The 27,165-nt window shown below is 36.6% G+C and overlaps 1 protein-coding gene across 1 annotated transcript in view; it reads left to right on the top strand.

The window, feature by feature from the left end:
• Positions 1–27,165, top strand: part of P5CDh1 (delta-1-Pyrroline-5-carboxylate dehydrogenase 1) — a 280,792-nt gene that overhangs the window by 201,906 nt on the left and 51,721 nt on the right. Inside the window, exon 12 of the mRNA XM_090391995.1 lies at positions 14,774–14,962. Within this exon, the coding sequence (XP_090248121.1) occupies positions 14,774–14,962 (189 nt within the window). The remainder of the gene's footprint in view (positions 1–14,773; positions 14,963–27,165) is intronic.

Below are 27,165 nucleotides of genomic sequence, written 5' to 3'. Positions count from 1 at the left end.
CAAGAAAGTTCGTACCTGGAGTGCTAAGAAATTAGAGGTCCATAAAGAAGATGACGTTGGCATATCGTTGATCGGAGGGAAAGAAACTAAAGCATATAGATAAGTAAAATTTTGTTCTCTGATTTGTGTGTGAAAGCAGAATTCAGTGAAGAACTCTAAGAATAGTTAAAATAAGGACTGTAGGAAAGTGATTAATTTGAGCTAAAGAAAGTATTAAATGAATAGGCACTGTATGGTTGTAAATGTTAAACTTGTCCAGGAATATTAGAATGAAATTTGATCCTAGGAGTGAATGCTTTTAAAATTGTTAATTCTAAAACTAGTGGTGTATAAAGGATATATTGTATGGAATAATTAAGGTTAAATGAATGGTGCCTGTATGATCCTTTTTGACCAAGAATATACGATTATCCCATAGCACGTGTATGAATTAAGAGCTTAATCTCACATAGAATTATTGTAACAAAGAACCCAGAGACAATTATTATGAGGACATTAGGACAAAGAGAAACCAGTGTGTGGAATATTATGAGTAATCTGATGAAATGTGTATTAGATTAATATCCATTTATAAGAGGATTAATAAGATTGTGTCTAGAATGAGGATATATAATTAGAGATTGTTTGATTGATATATAAGAGATATATAAGGTTAATTGAAACTTAGTTTGAATTTTCATTTGAGTGACTTAGTACTGTTAGACTTGACTTAATTCTTAACCCTTATTGGATGAAAAACTTTCTTTGTGTAAATAGTATTGTATGTCTTATGTTAAATAAATTTTGCTATTCTTTAACTAAATCCTGTGTCTGTATGGAATTTAATGTACCACTTGTGAAATAATACGGATCTAAGCGGGGAACTCATTCAGTGTAAAATTTTGGTTATGATTGCAATTTTTGTGATACTTTGGCAAAGCTCTCTAACAACCTCTTGATTAACATTTCAATTAATCTAAGGGTCCTAGGTGGCGCAGTTAAAAATAAATATTCTTAGGGTTTAACGAGAGGTTGGTTAGGAAGAATCATCCACATAGGTTTTGGCTCGACCCTCGGGCTATTCCTTTGTGAACCAGAGATATCACGTGTCACATGTAAGAGATTCCTTTGAGGTAAATAACTAATATGTATGGAAGTAGGGGACATAACAGTAGTATGGTCACTTAAATAGAATGGGAGAGGAAGAGTTAGCAAAACAGGTGTTGATGCCAAGATGGTAGGTGAAAGACCTCGAGGTAGATGAAGGTCTATGTGGATTGATTCGGTCAGAAGTGCCTCAGAAGAATGAAATGTTAGATACAATAAAACTGGAGTGCTGGCAAGTAATAGACTAATTTGGAGGGAAATTGTTGGTAGGACATTATTAATTATGTAGTGCTATCATAGTAGCCAGAACAATCCTTGAGGATACATATTTGATGGAAATTGATGAGTAACATATAGTTTTCAAAATATGCCTTGTACTGAATTTGCAGTCTTTTTACAAAAAGGCTTTGCCTTGTGTAAATAAAGTTGCATTGCATTTGCAGTGCAACATTGTTTGCATTTGGATGGAGAACTCCCAACATTTTCATGAGGAATAACATGCACACACTCTGGTATTTGTCTTGAGAGTTCTGATTTAATATCAATTAAGCAATGAGAACATTAACTGGATCTCAAATGCTTCTTCTTCCACTACTTAATTTAAGAAGTAGTTATTATCCAGCAGGATAATATTACTAAATGTACTAATCTGAGACAGTGATGCATGTGACAAATCGCCAAAATTATATTGCTTATTACCTGGAATAGACTTATCCTGATGCTAGTGAATGGTGTGTTGAAATGATGGCTGACCAAAATTTTCCATGTGTCTTTGTATTAATCAAATTTGTTTTATTAGATAACATGCAAAATACTGCTAATCCTGTTCATAGCACAGGATTAGCAGTATTAGTGGATATGACTTAATTGAATGCAGGGTATTCTGTACAGACTCAGATTTTAAATAGTACAATTTGTTAGTAGACATTCAAATATAATGTTCAACTGAAATGACTGTGCCTTTGACTAGGCTATATAGTTTGTCTCAGAACATATATGATTCCACAGGAATACAAAGAATGGATGATAATCCCATTGCACAAATAACCTTAACAGTTATTTGCTAACACTTTTTTGTACTGTTCAGAGCCAGTTCCTGTACAGTTATCTTATTTCTATGATTTTTTGCACCTGAAGAAGTCTGTGAAAGATGAAACTAGTCGTGAATAAAACCTGCTTTTATTTTTTAATTCTTGGTGTTCTAGTCATTAAATACTAAACAAAATGTACTCAAACCAAATAAATCAATCTATAAACATACATATATATATATGTGTTTATATTATTGTTCATCTTTACTCGGTAGAAAATATTATAAAAAATTAGTTTGAATGACTATATACCGAGAATGAAAAAACAACAAGGTTTAATATTAAGATACAACTAGTTTCGTTGAATGATTCAACTTCTTCAGGTATCACAGGCAAAGAATTATACAAAAAATGACAGAGACATGATAAAATTACATCTAGAAGACAATAGTACATTTTAAAAACAGGAATGCAAGCTTGAGTTCCAAATTAAAGTTGACTACGTGCGTGAGCTGCCATGAATGCGCCAATACTGAACAGAGGCAATGTGTGCATCAGAGAGATTGAAGCTAAGGCTGTTGTTAATATGGGATGAATCTAGTGAAATTTCTCTAGATTCGATGATCTTTCTTTCGAGTTCATCATAACACACATGGATATTAGAAGTTTTTGGCCAGTCTACGAGGTGTTGGCACCCTTCATCCGAGTTAATAGAGAAGAGAACATGGCTAGAGAGAGCGCTGGCTCTGGTCCTATTGTAGGAAATGTTTCTGGTGTTCTTCCATATGCAAAAGGATGGATTTAGCTGTGTGGCCGTAAATATGGTTTTCCACATTCACACAAAATCTGGTAGACTCCTGGATACTGAGTAGGGAGATGTTTCACTTTAAGTTTACTTAGTATGGAGTGAAGTTTTGGAAACGTAGTGAAGCAAGTTCTAATGTTGAATTTCTTAAGAATTTTTGCTAGTTTTGGGGGGAGAGAGCTGATGTATGGCAATGAAATAAAAGCTCTTGGGGAAGAAGAATCTTCAGTAGCAGTAGAGCAATGGAAAGAGAAAAATTTATCAATCTGTTTAAGAGAGAAACCATTGTTGACAAAAGTCCTTTTAAGTAAATGGAGTTCATTTTCAATTTCTGTTTCATCTGTAAGTAAAGATCTGGCTCGATGTGCCAGGGTTGAAATAATACCAAATTTTTGTGGAGGGTAGTGATGGGATGAAGCATGAAGGTAAGTTTTAAGTCCAGAAAGGAGAGACAGTCGTTGGATTCCAGTTCGAAGGTAAAATTGATATTTTCATGAAACTTGTTGAGGTGGTGTAGAAACAAATTGAGGTTGTTGATACTGTGTTCCTAGATGAGGAATATATCATCTATATAATGATACCAAATGTTTGGTTTAAGAGTAGATTGCTTTTTCTTCAAAATCTTTAAGAAATATATCGGCAAGAATCGGAGAGAGAGTGGACTGCCCATAGCCCATCCTGAGTTTTGTTTGTAGATCTTTTTTTCAAATTTGAAGTATCCTGAATTTACACAGTGAGAGAGTGAGGAAAAGAATTTCTTGGATAGTTTGTTCTGGAGAAGATAGAGGACTTTTTGAGTAGGTACATTTGTGAAGAGGGAAACTATATCAAAACTTGCCATTAAATCTGATTTGTTAAGTTTGATGGCTTTGATTTTTGACACAAAATCAGCCGAATTTTTTTATATGAGATGAGGAAGTTCCAGATAGGCTTTTTAAAAAGGATGCAAGATGTTTAGATAAGTTGTAAGTAGGGGTAAGTACGGTTGTAAATAGGTTGTTTTATGCCTTCAACGATTGGTCTGAACAGAGGGAGTCCATATAATCGTGGGATTAGTTTGAAAGTTTATTTGAAATTTGAAAGTTTATTTTTCACTTGGTTAGACTATAATAATTCTTTGCCTGTAATACCCGAAGAAGTTGAATCATTCAACGAAACTAGTTTTATCTTAATATTAAACCTTGTTGTTTTTTCATTCTTGGTATATAGTCATTCAAACTAATTTTTTATATATGTTTATTTATATATATATATATATATATATATATATATATATATATATATATAAGGAAGACCCAAGAAAGAGAACTTTACACACACACACACACACACACATATGTTTTTTTATTTCAATTATGTACTGCAATTTATCTGTGCTTCTCAGTTTTTTAGAATCTTCAGTTTTTATTATTGTTTCCTCTTCCTAAAAAGATGCCTGATGAAGGCTGTAAAAAGCCGAAACTAGTTATGTTTTTTATCATTAAAGCATTTAATTAATTCTCGGTTTTTTAGTCATTAAATATCTTTCTAAATGTATCAAAGTAACCGAGTCAATGCTCATGAATACATATATATATATATATATATAAGGAAGATATGGGGGGAAAAACCCTAAGTTTACAGGCAATGGCAGTTCTCTCTCTCTCTCGATATATATATATATATATATATATATATATATATATATATATATATATATATATAGAATTGTCATTGCCTGTAAACTTACCAAAATTCTTTGTATGTAATAATTTCATTACAAAACTACATTTAATCAAATGTATGATGTATCAAGTGTCATGTCATAAAGTCACAATGTTAGTGCAATTCTATATATGGTAATATTGCGCATGTGCTATACAGATTCCTGAGTATATATAAGCTCTCACATCTCAAAGGAGAGCGTCTTAGGGTTTTTTTCCCCTTCTCTCCACTGCCATGTGTAAGTCTGCTGTTGGTCATTGGAAAGGGAGCATCTCATATTTTTTTGTACCAGTCTCGGGGCTTTAGCCTTCTCAAAGTTTTGGTTTTTTAGGCATTAAATATCTTTCTAAATGTATCAAAGTAACCGAGTCAATGCTCATGAATACATACATACATATATATATATATATTTATATATATAAGGAAGATAAGGGGGGAAAACCCTAAGTTTACAGGCAATGGCTTCTCTCTCTCTCTCTCTCTCTCTCTCTCTATATATATATATATAGAATTGTCATTGCCTGTAAACTTACCAAAATTCTTTGTATGTAATAATTTCATTACAAAACTACATTTAATCAAATGTATGATGTATCAAGTGTCACGTCATAAAGTCACAATGTTAGTGCAATTCTATATATGGTAATATTGCGCATGTGCTATACAGATTCCTGAGTATATATAAGCTCTCACATCTCAAAGGAGAGCATCTTAGGGTTTTTTCCCCCCTTCTCTCCACTGCCATGTGTAAGTCTGCTGTTGGTCATTGGAAAGGGAGCATCTCATATTTTTTTGTACCAGTCTCGGGGCTTTAGCCTTCTCAAAGTTTTAGCCATTTCTTCCCTGAGTTCATCGCAACGTGAAGTTTAACTGTCTGTCGTGCTGGAGCCACCAAGACCTCAATGGAGATAGCACTCATCAAACGCCCAGTGCCACCATTTTGCTAGTTAATAGACTCCAAAGGTTAAAGATTATCGACGACAGAAGACAAAGGGAAACGGCAGGAAATATGGAACAGACATACAGCCTGAGGAAAGAAAGATTGTATAGACAGAGGAATCAAGTAAGGACTGTAGTGAATGAAAGAACTATATGATATGTAACTCATCGTAACTACAAGGAGAGATTTGTACTTCCTGACAAATCACATATTGTGCTTTGGTCCACAGTCAGTTGTATTAGTATAAATATTATCGATGTCAACAAATAAGCATCTATTCTAAGAGCTTAATTCTGTATGTGCTAAACGTAGATTATTGTTATCAAGCATATGAGATATTGAGTGACCAGTAAGAGTACAAGAAGTCATGCTTAGAATATAAGATAGAATTGTGGAAATAAGCCTAAGATAGAATTGCTTATAATCATCTAAGACTTGAAATTTCATTGTGTCAATGCTTATATGTAAGTTGAACAGTGTATATAGAATTCTAGGTTTAAATAAATTGATTTGTGAACCATACACTGAGACTGGTCTGTCTGATTTGACAAAAATACGAAACTGCATAAACCTGACTAATAAGGGGAAAAGTATTTATGATATGCTATATGATAAGTTAAGGCCACATCTGAGATGATTATAGTCAAGAGTTAGTGGAGAATAATATCTGCTTTATCTTTGCTTATATGTCTTAACGTATTCGCACTCAATAAATAGTGCAATCGTAAAACAAATAATTTAGTTAAACTACAGAGTGTGAGCAACATAAGAAGGCCAGAGTACAAAGCACATTAAGATATAATATAATGGCGCAGATAAGGTAAAGTAGTATATTAGCAGTGGTGCAGTCGACATCAGAGTAGATAAAGCAGAACTTTACAGTGGTGCAGTAAAGTTCTGCACCACTGTAAAGTCTATAGGATTTAAAGAATAAAGATAAAGCAGATAAATTTACGTAAGGTGACCAATGGTGTACCATAGGGATCAGTGATTGGTCCACTGTTATTCAGTCTTCACATTAATGCCACTGGGAATAATTTGACATACAGCTGCCTGCTGATGATGTAGGTAATCAGGAATATGACCAATATGCAGCACTTGAATATGTTGGAGTTGTGAGCATGTAAAAATGGCTGTCAGTTGGTGCATGGTCTTATAAGATATTTAATGGTCTATTATGTTGGTGGAATTATGCTAGAAGAAACTGATCAAGCTAGGGATTTTGGAGTTTTAGTAAGTAGGAAGTTAAAGTTCATGGACCATATACCTCAGAGGATAATTGCAATATTGAAAAATGAAGGGTGACCTGTAACAATCTTCTTTTTCAGCTTGCTGATCCTCTAAGGTTCTTTGCTGCATATACCGTCTTCTTCTGTTTCTGTCTCTTCAGCTTTTTCATTCCAGTCCTGGATTCTAATCTCAGCTGTCTTTTTGGATATTGTCCTCTCAGTGCATCTACAGTCTACCTGTAGGTTGCTTTCAATCAGACTTCATCTTGAATGCTTGTTTAGTTGTCTTCACCCATTCTTTCCTCATGTCCAAGTCATCTCAATCTGCATGCTCTGATTTCATCGGCTTGAAGGGGATCTATAGAGATCATATTGTTCTTGATTATGTCTTTTTCTCCATTCACCTATTGTGTTATCTCTTACAGGTCTATAGAGACTTTTCTGGGGATTTTATTTTCAAAGATCTGCAATTCTTTTGCATCTTGGTTTGTTATGCTCAAGGTTTCTGCTCCATATAAATCAATAGGTATAATGATTGTTTTGTATATTTCTGTTTTAACTCTGCTCGATAGAATTTTGGAAGATAAATGATGTGGTGAATAATAAGATCTATTAGAGACATGCATTCTAGCTTTTATTTATGTACTAATTTTTTATTATCTTGAGTAGTCAATGTTCCAAGATATTTGAATGATGCGGTATTTTTAAAATTTGAGATTATTATTATTGTAATTATTAAGTGAGATCTCCAAGGTGTCAGGAACTCATTGAGGGAGGCCATACTATTTGCATGGAATATTGTTCCCTATTTGGAGTAGTGCACCAAAATCCTCTCTAAGATTGCTCATTTCCAATCATGCTCTGTTGAACTGGCCACTATTATTCTTCCACTCTCCTCCAAAATCATGAAAGCCACTGCCTCCTCTTGCATTCCATCTACTTCTGTCCTTTGGAACAGTCTCCCCCCCCCCACACACACACATTATGCCGTGCGAGGGCAGGAACAGTCTTGCCCATGCACTTGTTCATGTCTCACTGTACATGCAGTTTACACTACTGAAGGTGACACTTCACATTGGTTTGGGTAATGTTGGGTTTGTATATTGCAGTCTTACCATGGAAACCCATGTTGTGATGGGTTTCATAACCTTGGTTATGAATGTTTTTGTGCAGATTTGTGTTCCACTTGATGCTCTTGGAACTCTGTATTCAATGTGTTGGTTGACAAGTGGTGGTTTTTACATATTATCCTTTGTGGCAGACTAGTCATGTTCGGTGAGTGTGGTGGATCATCCACTGTGGCTAGCACTTACAGTCAACTCTCTCTCTCTGTTTCCATCTTAGTGTGGTATCACTGATTGCTGACCTGAGATGGTCAGCAATCAGTGATACCACACTTGGGTCAACAATCCTGAATTGTTGACCCAATTTGTCAACTATTTGCTAAATGGATAGGCTTGCAATATGGCATCCTATCACAACGCCTCTTGGAAACTCCATCATATTCCTTTCTCACAGCCATTTCACCTCGACACAGTTGTACTGACTATGTTTGTTTAATTTATTCCCATATTCCTCCAGTTTATACCAGCTACAAACATGTGACTCGCTACATGGCATGATGCACCTTGCCATGGTGTGTCTGTTGACTTCTTTCTAAGCAGTGTATATATATTCTTGTGTCCTGAAATCAGCATGAAGATATTGCTATCAACAATAGCATAGGTAATGATAATTTTCTTATTTCTTACATCATCTCTTCTTGTGGAACATGGTATAATAATGGCAAGTCTGTATCCTGAACAGAAATCCAGTGTGTACTTACCACTATTATTAATTTTGCTCTTTTCTCTAAATTATTCCAATAATTTAGACATTTCTGCATGTCTGCTTTTCATTTCCTTCACCTCTTTTTAGATTGCTGATAAATACCATTGTTTCATTTTTCTTTATTATTATTATTTGACACCTCCAGGGAGTCCAAGACTCATCGAGGGAGGGCACCTGCTCTAAAACTCTGTCTCCACCACTCAACCTCATCCACCAACTGCATCATCTACTGTCCACCACTACCAGTAATATTCTCTAGACAATCACAAACATATATGCCTACAGTGGGATTCAAACCCACAGCCTTTTGGCTGGAGAGCGGATACTCTAACCACTCGGCCAACCAGGCCAGCAAGCCAGCTGTATTCTCTAATGACTTGAAAATTCCTCTACCTCAGTAGAGCCTTCTGTATGATCATTGGGACAAAATGTCTTTCTAGGAATTTTTTTATCCAGTATTTTACCACAAACAAAAATGCCAAATAGAAACTATTTTTTTTATTTGACTAGTTTCATGAAATGGTTTCCAAGCAGTGTATCAAGAAAATAACATGAATAAACTAAAAAAAAAACTAGAAAGTGAGTAAATAAAACAGTTAACATCTCTGATGAAATATGAGAACTCATGCATTCGCCATTATGCTGACTACTGGCTCGTAGGTTGCTGTCAGGATGGATTAATGAAGACCAGATGATGTAAACCAGGGATGATGTCATCCCCTTTTTTTTTTTTGTATTACATTGTAGAGGATGGTTCATCTTTCAGCTGATTCTTTGAATGCTCTTGAGTAAAAACTAATCTATGTGGAGCATTTTAGTTTTGTTGCCATTCTCCACAGAAGCATACCCAACAATGTCTTTGTCCAATTCCCCATTTTGATGTTTGCATACATCACTACTTGAAGTTTGATTTCTAAGAATTCTGTAATAGGAGAACCTTGATACTATTTAAGGCTGGCATGCACATCACATAGAACTAATTGGTAGAAAATCATGTTTTTATTTGATAATTTACTAGTTTTGTGAACAACTATGGTTCACGTGCTTTTGAGAAAACAGTGAATTATATAAATATGTAAGCTACAAGCAGGTAACAATATTCAGTATTTGAAAGAGACTAACAGTGGAATGCATGCACATGCATCCTGATGGTTGGTTACATGATGGAAGTTACCTAGGTCTGCACATGTTAGATTTTTTATGAGGGAAGATCAGACTTGATGTAAGATCGTATCTTGTTTTTTACCATTGATGTTGGTTTCTTTAACATTTTTGAAAGACTAAAAAAGCTCTGGCAGTAGAAATTGTAGTCCATGTAGATTAATTCAGTGCATTACCGCAGTACTTGGTATTTGGTTTCTGTGGTTTTGTGTGCTGCTAATCCTGACCCCCCCCCCCCCACTTCTGTTTCCACAAAATGTTCTGACGTGCATATCTCTCCAAACCTGCTGCCTGTCTGTCCTATATAATGCATTCCACAAGTACAGATGATTTTATACTTGTGAAATGTAGGTTGGAGGAAGGGGAAGTCTGGGAAGTCTAAGGAGACTTGAAATCGTTTTGTTTAGCAGAAAGAAGGCATGCAGTATCTTTGATATCTTGTCAACAACTGACCAAATATAGGGGAGAAGCAATGCTCCTCAGTAATCTTGTTTTTCTTGTTCATTTGGTGCCTAGAGTTGTATGTCAAGATTTTATTAACCAGTGATTTATTGTAGCCATTCTTTGGTAGGATAGAACTGAGGTATTCTAATTCTTGATTTCTTTTTTTTCTATACTGCTAGTGATGTTGTATGCTCTCACTCTTAGGGTTCTTATAATGGCAATTTTTTGTCCCACGTGGTGATGGAATTTTGTGTTCAGTTATTTTCCAACGTGTGTGTATCAGCTTACTGTAAATTGAATAACTGAGTTTCCTTGAACGCTTCTAGGAGTGGGTCTAATGTGGTAAAATTGTTGTTTCTAATTTGACAATGAATTTTATTCAGGAGTGCATGTTGTTTAGGTGAGTAACAAATTCCTGTACTTGGTTAGTAGAGCCATGCCATATGATGAACATGTCATTGACATATCATAGCCACACTTTAGATAATGCTTCATGGGACACCACAGATTGTTTTTCAAACCATTCCATGAACATGGTTTGCTGACAGCAGCCAGTAGAGCCCTACTGTCCTTTTGCTAGTCCTTTTTTCTGTTTATACAGTTTTTCTTAAAATTTGAAGGATGTATTGTTGTTGTAGTGTTTAAAAAACATCACAGTGTCTGGAGGAAATAGTTTTTGAAGTAACTCTATGGTCTCTGCTTGGAGTACATTAGTTAGGAGGTTTGTGATGTCTAGACTTGCAAGTAGGTCAGTCAGATCTATTGAATCCTTTGCCGTGTTTCTTATAAAGGAATCTGTTCAGCTTGTATGAGGGCTTACCACTTGTGCAAGATGTCTAGATAACAATGAGTGGGTGAATATCTGGCATCTGCTATGGGGCGTTCTCAGGCCAGTTTATCAGATCTTTAATCAAATTTTAGGTTTGTTGTGGGATTGTCCTGTTAGGTGAAATTTAGTTATAGGTGTTTGTATCATTAAATAAGTTTTTTTTTTTGAATGCTATTATGTTCTTGTCTTATCTAATATTTTGTTTTGTTGTTTTTTCCATTTTTGAGATGTTTTGTATGGCTGTTTGAAATAAAGTATAGATGCCATTTTAATGCAGATTGTCTGCTGCTTTCAATAAATTTCTTAGTCTTTTCTCAACATTCGCAATGATATCAATCCAGACAGTATAGACAGAATCACTTCTAACAAGAAAAGCTGAACGCAACTTTCTCCCTTTGCTCTTTGTTAACTGGAGAAAGTTTTCTTTCTCTAGTTAACAAGGAGCAAGTGAAGAGGATAGAATTATAAGTAAATAATTATTTATTGACTTATTGCTAATATTTCGCTGGTGTTATAACCAGCATCTTCAGAGCACAAAAACAGTTTGTCACAGTACACGAGGCTACAACAACAACATGGTGTAACACAGGGACTAGTTTAGCAAAATTGTAGCAACAACAACACAAAGACTAAAGTCTTAATTAGGCCTAAAAAAATTATTATTTTTAGATAGAGGTCGCTTAATTGGGACTTCAGTCTTTGTGTTGTTGCTACAATTTTGTTAAACTAGTCCCTTTGTTACACCATGTTGTTGTAGCCTCAAGTACTGTGACAAACTGTTTTTGTGCTCTGAAGATGCTGGTTATAACACCAGCGAAATATCAGCAATAAGTCAATAAATGATTATTTACTTATAATTCTGTGTTCTGATATATACCGTCAAAATTAAACAACAAACAAGCAAAGTGAACAGTAGACCATACAACAAAGTTGTCACCAATATATCTTCACACTCACTTTCTGAGACTGAAGTTAGCATTCCATCATGAAGTTTTAATTTCATTATCACCAAGCAGGATCCTCAAGATTGATATCATCATGAAAGATGGGGGCCCCATGGTTTATTTCACACTAGGACTGGACTTCACATATATTGCTGTGGCTTCATGAGCAAACTGCAAGATAATTAACATCACGGCTATCAGTATGAGAATAAAGCTTTTCCCTGGTTGGTGGTCTGTAAAAGCAAAGTGCAGTGGTCATTGTTTATTTCATGCTAGGATGGTTGTATGTCAGAAATGAATTAGAAACAAGAGTGTTGACAAAGTGGGCAAGTTGATTATATAAGAAGAACCATGAGAGGTAGTGGTGGAGAAAATCTGATCTGAATCTGGTAGTGTTAAGGAAGTCATTTACTGATAAATTACTGCCAAAAGAAATATTCACATGTTATCTCATATCTTTATTCTTGTTTCTCTTTGCATTATGGCAGTTTCATAATTTCATTATATAAAATAGTTTAGCATATTGTGCAGAATATTTAGAAACAAACAAAATTATTTTCCATCTGTATAATGATATATATTATATCATTGTGTAGTATATCATTATACTTCAGTATAATGATATACTGAAATCATTGCTTATGATGTTGACTTCCAGAGAAAGATTGGAGGAGGGGATGAAGCAGTGTTCATTCCTTATGTTTTGCTTCAAAATTTCATATAATAGAATTAATTTCAAGCTACATTTTTTTTGACAAGAGAAGTAGGGTATTTTCACAAAGAAGACTAATTGTCATGATGGAAATGCTCTGATAGTGTTAGCAAATTTCTAAGCATTCCTTTGCAATTACCAATTAGCACTTGCATCTTTTGAGATAGTCTTGGAGAAATGAAAACTGTTAGTTTTTATTTCTTTAAAAACTGACAGTACTAATTTTTAGTATATTTTGTTATTAATTTATTATTGTATAAAGCTTGATAATATAAAAGTGGCCAGGAATTTAATTTATTTATTTATAGCTAAGTAGCTGATTGATATTAGTGTTTGCCAGTATTTACATCCTGTCAAAACAATCCTGAAACTGAAAGTTAATTCCTTTCAGATCTTTATGAGATCTTCTGCTACTTCAAAATCAGAAGACTTCTTTCTTCTCCTTACTTATTGTGATTCTCTTATACCATGATGAAACTGAACCTGCAAACTATCAAATTTCCAACTTTTTTTTTTTTTCAATGCAAGAAATTTGAGTGGGGAGATAGATGGCACAGAGTGATAATGCATATTATCTGGGTCAAAAGAAAAAAATAATAAATACATAGGCATAATAATAGGAAAACTAAATGTGAGGAAATTTAAAAAAAAAAAAAAAAACTAACATTTTTGTTCCGAATGCAATTAGAATATGAACATGATTTGATGAAAAGTTATAGAAGGCATGCAAAACAGAAATAATATATAGGTAGGAAAGAATGTGAAGTGTATGAAAAGAAAAACATTCAGAAAAATTGCTGTAAAGAAAGAATAATGAATATATGAGCCTTGAATGCACTAAAAAATGTGCAACCTAAACATGTAAATCATAAATAGGAATTTGTACAACTCTATGCATATAGGCATTTAGCAAGAAATGAAAGTTTTGTGTTAAGAAACAGGATATTTGTTTTAGTTATGTACTTTAGTTCTGTAGTACACAGATAGCAGAAATCAGTAGTATTGATTTAATGCATTACTGAAGTCTTTTAGAAAGGCAGAACAAATAGCCATATTTTTAACATTTACCAAGCAAAGTATCTACTATGAAATTTCTTCATGTAAGAAATTTCTAATGCACAAATGACTAAAATATATAGTATATATACTATTTATTTCAAGCATTACAAGCATTTATATATAAATGTTGTAATCTTTGCTTTTGTTTAGAAAGTCAGAATAAACATTGACATTTCTTAGCCAATAAAGCAGTAAATTAATGAAATAAAAAATAAACATTGATATTGAATATCTAAGTGACTGTAAACCAGAGTTACTTAGCTATAGTTTGCTGCTAAGCAGACATGTTGTGGCATTATACAAGCCTTAGCTGTATAGCCATGGTATGTAGAGTATCATATGATGTCTACTTTACAGAAAATAAATTTTTGCCAATTAATTTATTATTAGGTGTCATTATAAATCACATTTTTTTGGAATTGCATCCATTAGGATGTTGTTCAGAAGAAAAAGTGCTGAATATTTTTAAGATGTCATACTCTTTGCCAACATTCCTCCTCCCCCCCCCATATATTACTCTTTTCATATTATATTTCAGTTTAGCATGCTTATACATATGTATGAAGAGAGATATTCATTTGTTAAGGGGGGGGGGGTAATAAAGTTCAATCTCTTGAATTATGAGAATGCTCATGTATAATAGGAAAGTGCAATTTCAGATGTCATTTGACTTAGATTTGAAACTTTGAACAACTGTTGTTTTGAGGTTCTGATAAATGGCAGATTACTGTATAACTGAAACAAGGTGCTTCTGAATATAATATGGATGTCATCACAAAACACAGCATGTGTCCATTAATTCTTTTAACTTTGCAAAACATAAGTGGTATTTCATTATGTTATGTTTAAATTCTTATCAGATTATGATTTAAATGGCAGATTCAGTGATTATTGCACTCATGTAGCTATTGAGGAAGTCCAAGAATTAGCCATATGTATTATATTTGTAGTTGTTAAAACTTAAAGAAATTGACAAATTTGCATTTTGTTGTATTACAGTATAGGCTACTATATAGAGCCAACCATTATCCACTGTACCAATCCCAGGGATAAAATTATGGGAGAAGAAATATTTGGTCCTGTGTTATCAGTTTTTGTATATCCAGAAAAAAACACATATGACACATTACAGCTTGTAAAGGAATCTGCTCCATTTGGATTGACAGGTGCAATTTTTGCTAAGGATGAGTAAGTAATATTTAAAATTTTTATTCATATTTTTCATATTCATATTTTGGTGAAACACTTATTTAAAAAAAAAAAATAAAGATCCAGTTATGATGCATTCTTACTTTTCTGTAATATATATTAATATTTAGTTTAAATACTTTCCACTCAGTGTTTTTACTTCAAAAAATGTTCCTTGTTCTTTCTTTAATTCTTTCCAATGCATTGTTCACTAGATCTAGTGGCATATTTTAATGAACTACGGAAAACTTCCAGCTGATGTAATGCAGGCATGTTTATTTTTAACTTAATCTAAACAGCACAACAGTCGCATCAATGGAAGTGTAGTTCTGTCCTAATGTTTGTAATGATTATCTGCTAAAAACTAACAAGAAGAAAATTTTACAGTGGGAGCAATGCTGATTAAATATCACAAAAGATTTTTATTTATCCTGGAATTAAGCATTTTATCTCTTGCCATTCAGTTAAAATCTGTAAAGCTTTATTGGAGTCCAGCCTAAGCCTAACTGAAATTATGATCAGAGCAGCTGTGAACCAAATTTGGTGATCTTAACTCTTGTGTAGCTTAGATCCACGATGCCTTTTATTTCCCAAAGGAAGTGGAATGAACGCTTTAGACCTGACTGACTTTTGAAAAGTAGTACGTATCTGGTATTCATGAACTTATCAGTAGTTGAGTTCATGGTACCAATTATTTTGAAGACTTTGGGACTAGAGTATGGCATACCACTGCTGCCATCTCATGTTCCCAAGTTCTAAATTTTATTACTGCCTGAAATAGCTTGGGTTCTATGGTAGAAATTTCTAGGTTTGTGCAGGGTTAAAACTCTTGGTTTCTAGGAGGAAAAATTATGCTTGCCATGCCAGAGATCAGTCAATTTGGAAACTGGTAGAGGAGGGTGAGCATTATGGAACCATTGTTACGAGAGATAGACAGGCATCCTACATAGCTTATATGAGGTGCCTATCTTTAACTATAATATGCAAATCTTTGATTGCAATGTTATTATACCAGTTCTCCATGGAGTCGACACTCAGCATTCATGCATTCCTATGAGGGAGGGCTGAAAAGTCCTGATAAATACCTAGAACAAAAATGATATTAAACCAATTGATATAACCAGAAGAAAGAACACATCTTAAAACCCTTTAACCCCCATGTTTCATCAAATTATAATAATTTGTTCTTTTTCTTTTAGGATATATAAGAAGACATGTCAGAAGTTTGATGAAATTCGATGATACAGAGGTGTTGGCTGTCATCAAGTTTATCCTTCTACAAGAGAAGTCCTCAACTGAGATTCACCAAATTTTGTGTGAGACTTTAGGGGACTGTGTCCCAGCATATCTAACAGTTGGCAGATGGGTGGCTAAGTTTAAAACCGGGGCATCCTGAGACAACAGGATGCCCCCAAAGTCAGGAAGACCTTCCACAGGGATCACACCTGAAAACATTAATGCAGTGCATGCCATATTCTTCAATGATAGACAAATACCAGCCCAAAACATTGCAAAGACTCTGAGAATATCCAAGGAATGAGTTGGGGACATTATCCACCAACATTTGGACATGCAGAAGCTCTCAGTGAAGTGAGTCCCCAAATGCTTGCATGCCAACCAAAAGAGAGAATGTGTGCTGTCATCTCAAGGGATTTTGGGTCATTTTAAGAAATCAAGTGCAAATTTTCTAGCTTGTATTGTGACTTTTGATGAAACTTGGCTTCACCACTATGACCCACAGACCAAACAACAGTCAGTGGAGTAGAGACACAAAGGTTCTCCACTGCTAAAGAAGTTCCAAACCAAAAGTCAGCAGGGTAGGTTCTTGTCATTATCTTTTAGGATATGGATGGTGCAATCCTTCCCAAGTACTTCAAAAAAGGTGAAACTGTTACAGCAGCAGTTTATTCCACAGCTCTGAAGGAATTGAAGGAGATATTGATGGAAAAATGTCACAGGAACCTGATCAGAGGCATGCACCTGCTCACACTGCTCATGAAACACAACACACAATACACAACTTGGGCTTTCAATGTCTGTCTCACCCACCCTATTCACCAGACCTGTCCCCATCTGACTATTCCCTATTCCCAAATTTAAAGAAACACTTGAAAGGAACAAAGTTTACCACAAATGATGAAGTCATATCTGCAGCTGAGGGCTGGTTTGTACTACAAGGGAATGACCTTTTTTTCAGCAGATTGCAAATGATGCAGTAGCGTTGTAACAAGTGTATAGCACTTCATGGGGAATATGTAGAATAATGTGTGAGTTACATAGTTATACCTCAATTTCTTCATGGTGATTATCACAACTATTCAGCACACCCTCATACTTGACTGTTCATGAAAAAAAAAAACATTCTGCTCACACTCTCCTCTTTACCACAACTTCCAGGGATGGCTTCTTAATCTCTCCTTCCATTCTGTGTAATGCCTTCTGTGGTAATCCATTAAAATCCCCTCACAAACTTAAACATCTGGATTGTGTCATCTCTTTTCTGTTTATTCACTAAACCCTGCAATTTACATTTTTCAACCTCTCCCCATATTCGACATTCCAGAGTTCTTGGTATTGCAGTAATACAGTATATGATAATATCATATACAGTAATCTCTCGATTAGTGTGTCATTTTTTTTTCGATACCCAAATTTGATTAGTGTGCCTATATACATCTTAAAAATAAATGTTACAGATTTTAAAAATTTTCTATCTATACATTTTTATGGCTATTTTAAAAAATCACTCACTAGAATGAAATTATTTAGTTACCTATTTAAAACATTTTACAAAGTTATTTTTAATGGCCTACTACACTACTTCCATGTACACTATGTATACTATGTTACAAAATTTACTGCCAATATTTGTCGTCTGCTATAGTACACCCACAGATTTGAGATCCTTCGACACTTCTGTGCATGTCACAAAAAGGAGAATCCATTCCGATAATAGGTTAATCAATCCGTCTTCTGGGATGAGTTGTTTATTATTACACGTCAGAAAATTAACTTCTTTTTTATGATCATTGTAGTTTTTAAAGTGGTAACTATTTTGCTTGTATAACAGTTGGGAAATTTTATCTATAAAGCGCGTGATTTCGCATGTTGGCGACCGATTCGTACATCCTTCATTTCTTTCTCCCCTTCAGCATGAATCAACTATTCTTGGCACCAAGACAAGTGACGCTGTACAAAAGTGTGGGTGTACTATAATTATATAGCGCTTTGATGGTCGTATCTCGTGCCTCCTTTGCAATGTTATATGAGTGTGTTTTCCTTACTTTTTTTTATTTTAAAGTATTTTACCAAGCTTTAATCATGAGTAAAAGAATTAGTGAGCAAAAAAGTGGATGTGTGAAAAAGATTTGATGATGAAGAGAGAAGCAGTAAAATTTGCAGAAGAGTAGAAGAGGCAATAGGGCCAAACCGTCGGTTGTATGAAAAAAAGAAACAAAATGCCCGCCAAACTATGTTAGCTCAATTCTTTGTTAAGAAGTAGAATAATAAAATTTATATTCTGAATATGTTTTATTGTCTTTCAGCTTCATGGTTTTCCTTTAACTAGGCCCTGAGAGATACCTTAATTCTTTTATAAAAAAATTAAGGTTCAAAAAAGAAATTTGAGGAACAAATTATACTGTTTCCCATAGGTTATTATGTAATATATATATTCGATTAGTGCGTTTTCGATTAATGCGCCTGTTTTAAAGAACACATTAGGCGCACTAATCGAGGGATTGCTGTACTGTATTAAAGTGGAAACTAGGTGACCAAATTTGTCTATACTAAGCAGTCCATGTATGGTCTGACTAATACCTTATTCAGTGGCATTGGTCTGAATTTCTTTGTCAACTATTACTACAGATCCAGAATCTCATCTTCCATGTGAAGTACTGCTCCACCTATTCAGTATATACCTCAATCACATGCATTCATAAACAAGTTATGATAATTGAAAGGTGTATACAAAATTTGATGGTCCCAGCTCTTATTGTTATATTAAATTTACGAGAGTTTGTTGATAATGCTTAATGGTATAACCAACACTTATAGAGGAAAAAATACATTTATGAGGAGGGGGGAGGGGTCTGGAAAGTTTTGATAAATCTACCTGGAACAAAAATGATATTAAAGTAACTGATATAATCACAAGAAAGAATATAAGAAAATAAGTTACCTTCATAACTCTGCTACTAGTATGTTTCTTGTGGTTATATCATTACTTTAATGTGGTTATATCAGTTGCTTTAATATCATATTTGTTCTAGTTGTTTATAAGAACTTTCTAGACCCTCCCTTGTATTAAACTCACTAATATTTGGCTGGTTTTTTTACCCATCATCATCAGAGCACAATGATAACTGTGACAGGTATATATTATTAAACTAAGTAAATGTAAAAACATTCTAAATTGTAACTGATGCATAATGTCCTTACATGGCATCCTCTGTGGAGTGGATAACTGCAAAGTTGATTTATAGAAGTCTGGCTATTAGGTCCTAACATGATAGTCTCCCAGATCTTTGGGTAAATTCATGCAACCATACTTGTTGTTGGGAGAGTGCTTCATAGGTGATGCTGATTCTTAGAATAGCCTCTCAGACCTAATGACTTCTATCTAATATAGAAGCTGTTACAGGTCTGAGAGGGCCTCTTAATCCCCTATGTGAAGGAGTATCCAAAGCATGGTTTGCCAATTCTGACTTGCCATACAGATGATCTCAAATGTAATTTTTATGTTCTTCAAGGAGGATGATAATTGATTATCATCTCCTTCAAGGCAGATGTTACCTTATATACCAGTCTGTCCAAAGTAGGCTAAACTTTATACACTCCCAGTTGTTCAAGAGGATGTAGTTGATTTTTAGAACATATGAAAGCTTTGAAAGTAAGTACAGAGATCATGTTTGGAGAGAACTTTGTATATTTTTTTTGATGTAGCCTTAACATATGGAATGAGAATGGTTTTGCTTTGATCCTGGGATAGGAGAGATGGGTGGGGTGCATGTAATATTTTATATTTAGCCATTGGCTAAAAAGGTGTTGAATAAATATCCCTGGCTCAGTAAGTAAGATTTTTGAGGATATGATACTGTTGGGAAGGTTGTTGGTGTGATTGTTTATTTGAATACCTAACAGTATGAGTGGATTTTCTGTAGATTGAGAAGGAGAATAAGCCATTAGGAAGGTGTGTCACTGTTGTAACTAGAAAGGGAAGGAGGCTGTTATTACTTTCTTTTTCTATGGCAAAGTTTATTTTAGGATGTTGGCTGTGAAGATGCACCAAAATTGTATTTAATGTGTCTGGACCATGAGAGCAAATAGCAAACACATCATCAACATAGTGCAGCCAAACTGTTGGTTTTAGTGTGGCTGTTGTTATATCGTTACTTTTTTGTGTTATTTCTCTATCCTAATCCATGTCGTACCTATTAAGCATGAAATCTCTAACCTATCTCTCTCTCTCTCTCTGGGGGCCGCTTCTCCTTTCAGAACTCTGACAAAATTGTTTAATATAGCTGCGCCAGCCAGAGTCCTAGTACAGAAGAATTCTTGTACAAAGAAACCTTCCCAGAGTTCAAGTATTACCTAATCTTATTAAAGTATTAAGTGTCTATAGAAATTTCAACATTTTGCAGTCATGGCCTAAAACTTTTTAAACTTTCTTTAATTTCCCCTTATTCACAGGTGCGAACTTTAGCGAGTGGTAAAATCAGTCTCATGCTCAGACAAACTCAGAGTTACATAGAAAAAACATGTTTATTAAGTATCAAATTGCATACAAATAAACTTCCACACATCAAAAGTATGTCATATCAAAATTCTAATTCACTAGCTAAGCAATAAGGAACATTCTGATTATCAAATACTCTATTTACATCTCTAGGTTAAATAAGTACACATTCATCATGAAACACTAGTTCAAAATTCTAAGTAAAGCTCGTTAACAAAGGTTAATTCACATTCAATTGAGTGTTGCATATTCTCAGGCTTTCAGACTACTAGTCCAATAAGATTAACACGTTTCTGAGCACAAAAGTCACTTAAAAGTTCTCTTTCCTTCCAAATATATGTGTTCTTCTCCCTTTGTTCCAATTCTAATTGTCACATGAATAAGGAAATTACTGTACATTACCAGTGTCCTAAGAGGATATCGCGCTTCATTTGTCTGTCCTTTGTAGTCAGACGTCTTTCTGCTTTATCGCGTCGCATCCACGTAGAGGTTACACTGATCGACACAAATGGTCATTCCTTGCACTTTGCCGGACAAACGTTCATCTACCGGATCGCTGTTATCATCTCGGCCGTTCTTCAGAGGAACTTTTCCGCTGTCTCGCATCGATAAACTCTTACCGATGGCCCTAGTTGAGTCTACCGTCAGCTCACGTATAGCATGCCTGACTCCTTCAGCCAACAACCAGGATGGAGATTACTTCCGGCACTGTCAATTGGTCAGCACTCTGCTTGTCCACACGAGAAAACAGGAACAGAAAAAACGGGGGACAAAACCTGCACGAACTTGCTATTTATTCTTCTTTGTAGCGCCTTCTTTCCATATCGGAGGATCTCTCATTGCGTTCTCCTATTCGCCCATACGTGATTGCATCACACTTCTGCTCCTTGAAGAGCACTGTTTTCGTAGAACATGACAGTTTACTTTCCACGAACGCTTTCGCTGCAGGCGTTACATCATCGTAGGCAGCTAGCCAGCGACCTTTGAACCTTTGTTTGCACTTAGATTTACATTCTTACACAGAGTATAATTTTGACATCAATAATTTTAAACAACGTAATTCTACCTAGACATACAATTTTCTCCTCTACTTTACTTCTTTCTAAGGTAATTGTAATAGGTTTTCTTTTATATTTTGCTTTCTTAACTACAAGTATTTCCAGCTCAAAATTGTGATTCTTGTTAAATCTTGAATGAATGATTCTTTTGTTGAAAGAGTCCTCATTCAAGAATTAACAAAGGCCCCCCCCCCCTTTTTTTTTTTAATTTTTTCTCCCCAAGAAAATTTTCTTTTTTAGTTTTCCCTCTTTTCTCTGGAGGTGACCTTTCCGTTATGTCTGGGCCTTAATGAGTATCTTGGTGAGGGGGGGGTGCAGTGTTTCTCCGCAATGTGACTCCCCCTTTTCTCTCTGATCCCTTTGAATGGTGTCATCTCCACGATTTGTGTCCAAAGTTTCTCTGTACCTGGCCTGTCTGGGAAGATATTCCTCTGAGAAGTTCTGTTCCTCCTCTCTGTTGTTGCCTTCTCTCTTGAGTGAGTGTGCTCTGGGGTGGGTCTTAACTTTGTTTTCTTGGAAGCTTCTTCCTTCTGTTAGCTTCCATCGTTTTCCCCAGATGTTTTCTAGTGAATCTCCTAAACAAACTATCTTCTTCTTCTCTAGCTTCTCCCACTTAAGTGGGGTCACTGTTTGTTATGAGTCTCCTCCATGTCTTGGGCTGTCACCACATCCAAGTTCTTCATCTTCAAGTTCTCTTCTACCAGTTCCCTCCATCTCTTCTTTGGCCGCCCACGCTTCCGCCTTCCTTGCACATCCATCTGCATGACCCTTCTTCCCACATATTCATCCTCCCTCCTCATCACATGACCAAACCATCTCAACCTTGCCTCCTGTATTTTCACTCCTAAGTTCGTAACTTTCACTGTTCCCCTGACATAGTCATTTCTCAGACGATCCTTTCTGGTCACACCGCACATCCACCTAAGCATTCTCATCTCTGCTACTTCCATCCTGCTGATGTTATTTTTCCTCAGGTCCACAGTTTCTATAGCATATGTCATAGCTAGCCTCACTACTGTCCTATAAATTTTGCCTTTCAGATTGATCGGCACCCTCTTATCGCATAACACTCCAGCTATCTCCCTCTAGTTCCTCCAACCCGCTTGTATCCTGCATCCCACTCCCTTCTCAGCCCCCTCCATCTTCTTCCACTGTTGAACCTAAGTATCTAAAGTCTCTCACCTTCCTGATGACATTTTCTTCCAGCTCCAGAGCTGTCTCCTGGCCACCGCCCACTGCGCAACACATATATACTCTGTCTTACTTCTGCTCAGTCTCATACCTCTCTCTTCCAGTACTTTTCTCCATCTTTCCAGTTTAGTTTCCGCTTCTTCTCTTGAATCTACACACAGCAAGATGTCATCTGCATACAACATTGTCCAAGGTGCATCTTTTCTCACCTCCTCTGTTACCACCTCCATTACAATATTAAACAGAAACGGACTTAATGCTGACCCTTGATGCAAGCCAACTGTTACTTGAAAACTTTCTGTCTGTCCCAAACAGGTCCGAACACTTGTCTTCACATTTCTGTACATTTCCCGCACCAACCTGACATATTTCTCCAGCACCTTCTTCTCCCTCAGACACCTCCAGACTTCTTGCCTTGGCACTCTATCGTATGCTTTCTCCAGATCAATAAATACCAGATGTAGCTCCCTTTGTTTCTCTCGATATTTTTCCATCATCTGTCGTAACCCAAAGATAGCATCTGTTGTTGATCTACCAGGCATGAAGCCAAATTGTTCCTTTGCAATCTCCACCTCCTCCCTCAATCTACCATCAAGAACCCTTTCTAGGATCTTCATTGTGTGGGACATCAACTTTATTCCTCTGTAATTTTTACAGTCTTGTGCATCCCCTTTACCTTTGTAGATGGGAACAAGAGTACTCTCCCTCCATTCCTGGGGTATATTTTCCTGTTGGCAAACTTTCATGAACAGGTCCCACAGCAGGTCAATTCCCTCTTCCTCCAGTGCCTTCCATGCCTCCACTGGAATTCTGTCGGGGCCACCGCTTTTCCATTCCTCATCCTCTTCATGGCCTCTGTCACTTCCATTCTACTGATATTCTGCACCATCCCCTCAGAAGGCTGCCCATCTCCTCTGTGAGTCCTTGCATTTTCCTCATTCAAAAGTCCCTCAAAGTATATTTTCTATCTGTTTCTTATGTCCACATCCCTCCATAATACTCTTTCTTCAGCATCTTTGATCTGCCTCACATGTAAGATGTCCTTAGCTGCTTTATTTCTACATTTCGCTAGTTGGTAAATTTTTCTCTGTCCTTCCTTTGTTTCTAATTGGTCATACAGATCTTGATATGCCATGGCCTTCGCCTGTGCCACAACTCTCTTGGCTTCTTGCTTTCTCTCTTTGTACACCTCTCTGTCCTCTTCCACTCTTGACTCATCCCACTTCTGCTTTGCCTTCCTCTTAGCTGTCACTGCCACTTGTACATCATTATTCCACCACCAACCCTCCTACTGCTCTCTAATCTTTCCAGATGTCTCACCAAGCACCTCGATTGCACAGCTCAAGATTACTTTTGAATTATGTTTCCACCAATCTCCTAAACAAACTATGCTATCAGATATATTGTTGTACAATTTCAGACGGTCATAGTTTTTCCTTGACGTGTTGTTTCTCTAATCCTGTATGTTACTGGGGACAATTTATTTATAATTTCAAAAAGGTCCAGCGGCCCCTCTTCCAAACTTTCCTCCTTTTCTTCTTGTGGAGTTCTGCTCCAGCAGGACCAAATTACCCAGATTTAAATCTTTGTGTTTTCTTAATCTTAGTCCTGGCACGTTGGGAGCTCACGCTGCTGGATTCGGCTACCAATTCGTGTGCTAATCTGTTTTCCTGGATGAGGTTGTTCAGATATTGGTTGATATCTGGAAAACCGGTGTTTGCTGGAACCTCTGAAATCGTTGGGGAATAAAGGTTCAAATCCGTAGAGCACAACTGCAGGGGGCTTCCTTTGTGGCAGCATGGAGAGCTGTCCTGCAAGCAAAAAGGGTGTGTGCAAGATGAGTATCCCACTCTGAAACTCGTCCTTCTATCAGCTTGGAGAGTGTGAGTTTCAGAGTTCGGTTCATCCTTTCGTACATCTCATTCCCTTGGGGATGGTAGGAGGTGGTAAATAGCTTCTTTATTCCCAACAATTTGCAGAGTTGCAACATCACCTCTGCAGTGAAGTTGGTGCCTTGGTCTGATAAGAGTTTCGGGCGTTCCATATCTTGAGAAAATTAGCTTGAAAAGCTTGTTAGCCACAGTTTTTGCCATCTGATCCTTCATGGCTGTGGCTTTGGGAAACCTTGAGAACATATCAATCACGACAAGTATATATTTATTCCCTTTCGAGGTCGTAGGGAGAGGTCCCACAATATCCATAGCCACAGCCTGAAAGGGGCACGAGGGGAGCGGGAACGGGTGGAGGGGGGGGATTTGCCAGTGATGATAGACTTTTGCTGGCACGATGACACATAAGCCTCAATATCATCTCTCATCCCCTTCTGCAAGTACCTGTCCATTACCCTTTCCAGGTTCTATGAATGCCTTGATGGCCAGCTAGGTCCGCGTCATGAAGCGTTTACAGCACCCAAAGAATCATGACCCTCGGAACTAGGATCTTTTCTTTCCATCTTCCTGTGATGCCTTGTTTCGACAACAGAAGGCCATCCTTATTCATGTGTATGGTATCATAGAACGTCTGACTGTGCGAGAGGCCCTCCCCATCCAATAGCCTTTTGTGTATCCCCCCCACATTGGATCTAGTTTTTGGACATCAATGATTTGTTGTTTTCCCCAGATCTGAAGTTGTGGGTGGGGGGGAGAAGAGACCTTTTCTCCTTCTCTTTACTCCCTTTTATCATCAATATATGATGATAAAAGGGAGTAAGGAGAAGGCTTTTTGCCGTCTGGATTGGGGTCACTAGACCCCAATCCGGACGGCATAGGTGTCCTCGTCCGGATTGGGGTCTAGTGACCTGGATAGGTAGTCGACTACAATGTTTGATTTCCCAGGAATATAATTTACTTCAATATTGTATTCCTGCATCTCTAAGGACCAGCGCACAATTCTTTGGTTCTTATCCTTCATTGAAGGAATGAAGGATAAGGGTTTGTGGTCTGACCCAAGGATAATGTGTTGTCTGAGTAACAGGTATCGAAACTTTCTAAGGCTGTATATGATTGTGAGGGCCTCTTTCTCAATCACAGAGTAGTTCTGCTCAGAGGGAGACAGTCTTCTACTTATAAAGGCAATTGGCCTGAAATTCTCTCCCTCTGCTTGCTCCAGAACTGCAGCAATAGTCTTCTTTGAGGCATCAGCAGCAAAGAAGAAAGTCTGTTCAAGCTTAGGATATGTGAGTACAGGCATTAAGGTTAAAGCTTTATTCAAGGCTTGATGTGCTCTTTGCTGCTCCACCCCCCCATGCAAATTTGGTCCCCTTTTTTGTAAGGGGATCCCACTATGGGATCCATTAATCTGGAGCACTGGGGGATAAACTTCCTGTAAAAGTTTACCATCCCCCAGGTATCTCCTAACTTGTCTCACTGTGGAGGGAGGCTTTGTTTCCAGTATAGCACTCACATTGTTCTTGGATGGTTTTATTCCTGTATTGTTCACTATGTGTCCCAGGTATTCCACTTCCTTCAAAAAGAATCTACATTTTGAGCATTTAAGTGACAGCGGGCTCTACTCAATCTGTCCAGAACTTTCAGTAGGATTTCCTTGTGTTCTCTTAGTGTAGATGAGTAGATTAGTAGGTTGTCCTGGAAGCACAAGACTCCCTTGCCTAATATGTCAGCTAACACAGTGTTCATGAGACTCTGAAAACTCATGGCTGAGTTCCTTGCTCCCTGGGGAAGACGGCAGAGCTGGTATTTTTGCCATTTTGTGGTGAAGGCAAAATACTGTCTGTCCTTCCTGAGGGGGATTTGGTAATAGCCAGAGTTCAGGTCTAGTTTCGAGAATATCCTTGCTCCTTCCAGGCCGACCAGCAATTCCTCTATCGTGCAGACAGGGAAGTCGATAGGTTTGGTAACCTTGTTGACCTCCCTCAAGTCTAGCACAAATCTCAGATCTCCATTCGATTTCTCAACAAGAATGAAAGGGCTGTTCCAATGGGAATTCGACCTTTCAATAATTACCTCCTTCTCATACTCTATCAAGAGTTTCTCTAATTTGTCCTGGTGTTTCAGGGGGGGGTCTTATATTGTCTTGTATATATTGGGGTTTCCGAGGTAATCTGCAATGTGTGCTCTACCACATTCGTACAGCAGAGGGAAGTGATTCCCTCCGTAAATACCTTGGGGTATTCCTTGTATGCTGTCTGGAAGAATTCCCTAATTTCCTCCTTAACATGATCATACAGTTCCATGGCACTATATGATCTTCTCTAATGC

This window comes from Typopeltis vanoorti, chromosome 4 (genome assembly GCF_054136105.1).
Source record: "Typopeltis vanoorti isolate ZY-2024b chromosome 4, IOZ_Tvanoo_1.0, whole genome shotgun sequence".
Lineage (NCBI taxonomy): Eukaryota > Metazoa > Arthropoda > Arachnida > Uropygi > Thelyphonidae > Typopeltis > Typopeltis vanoorti.
This window is presented reverse-complemented; position numbering and strand designations above follow the sequence as displayed.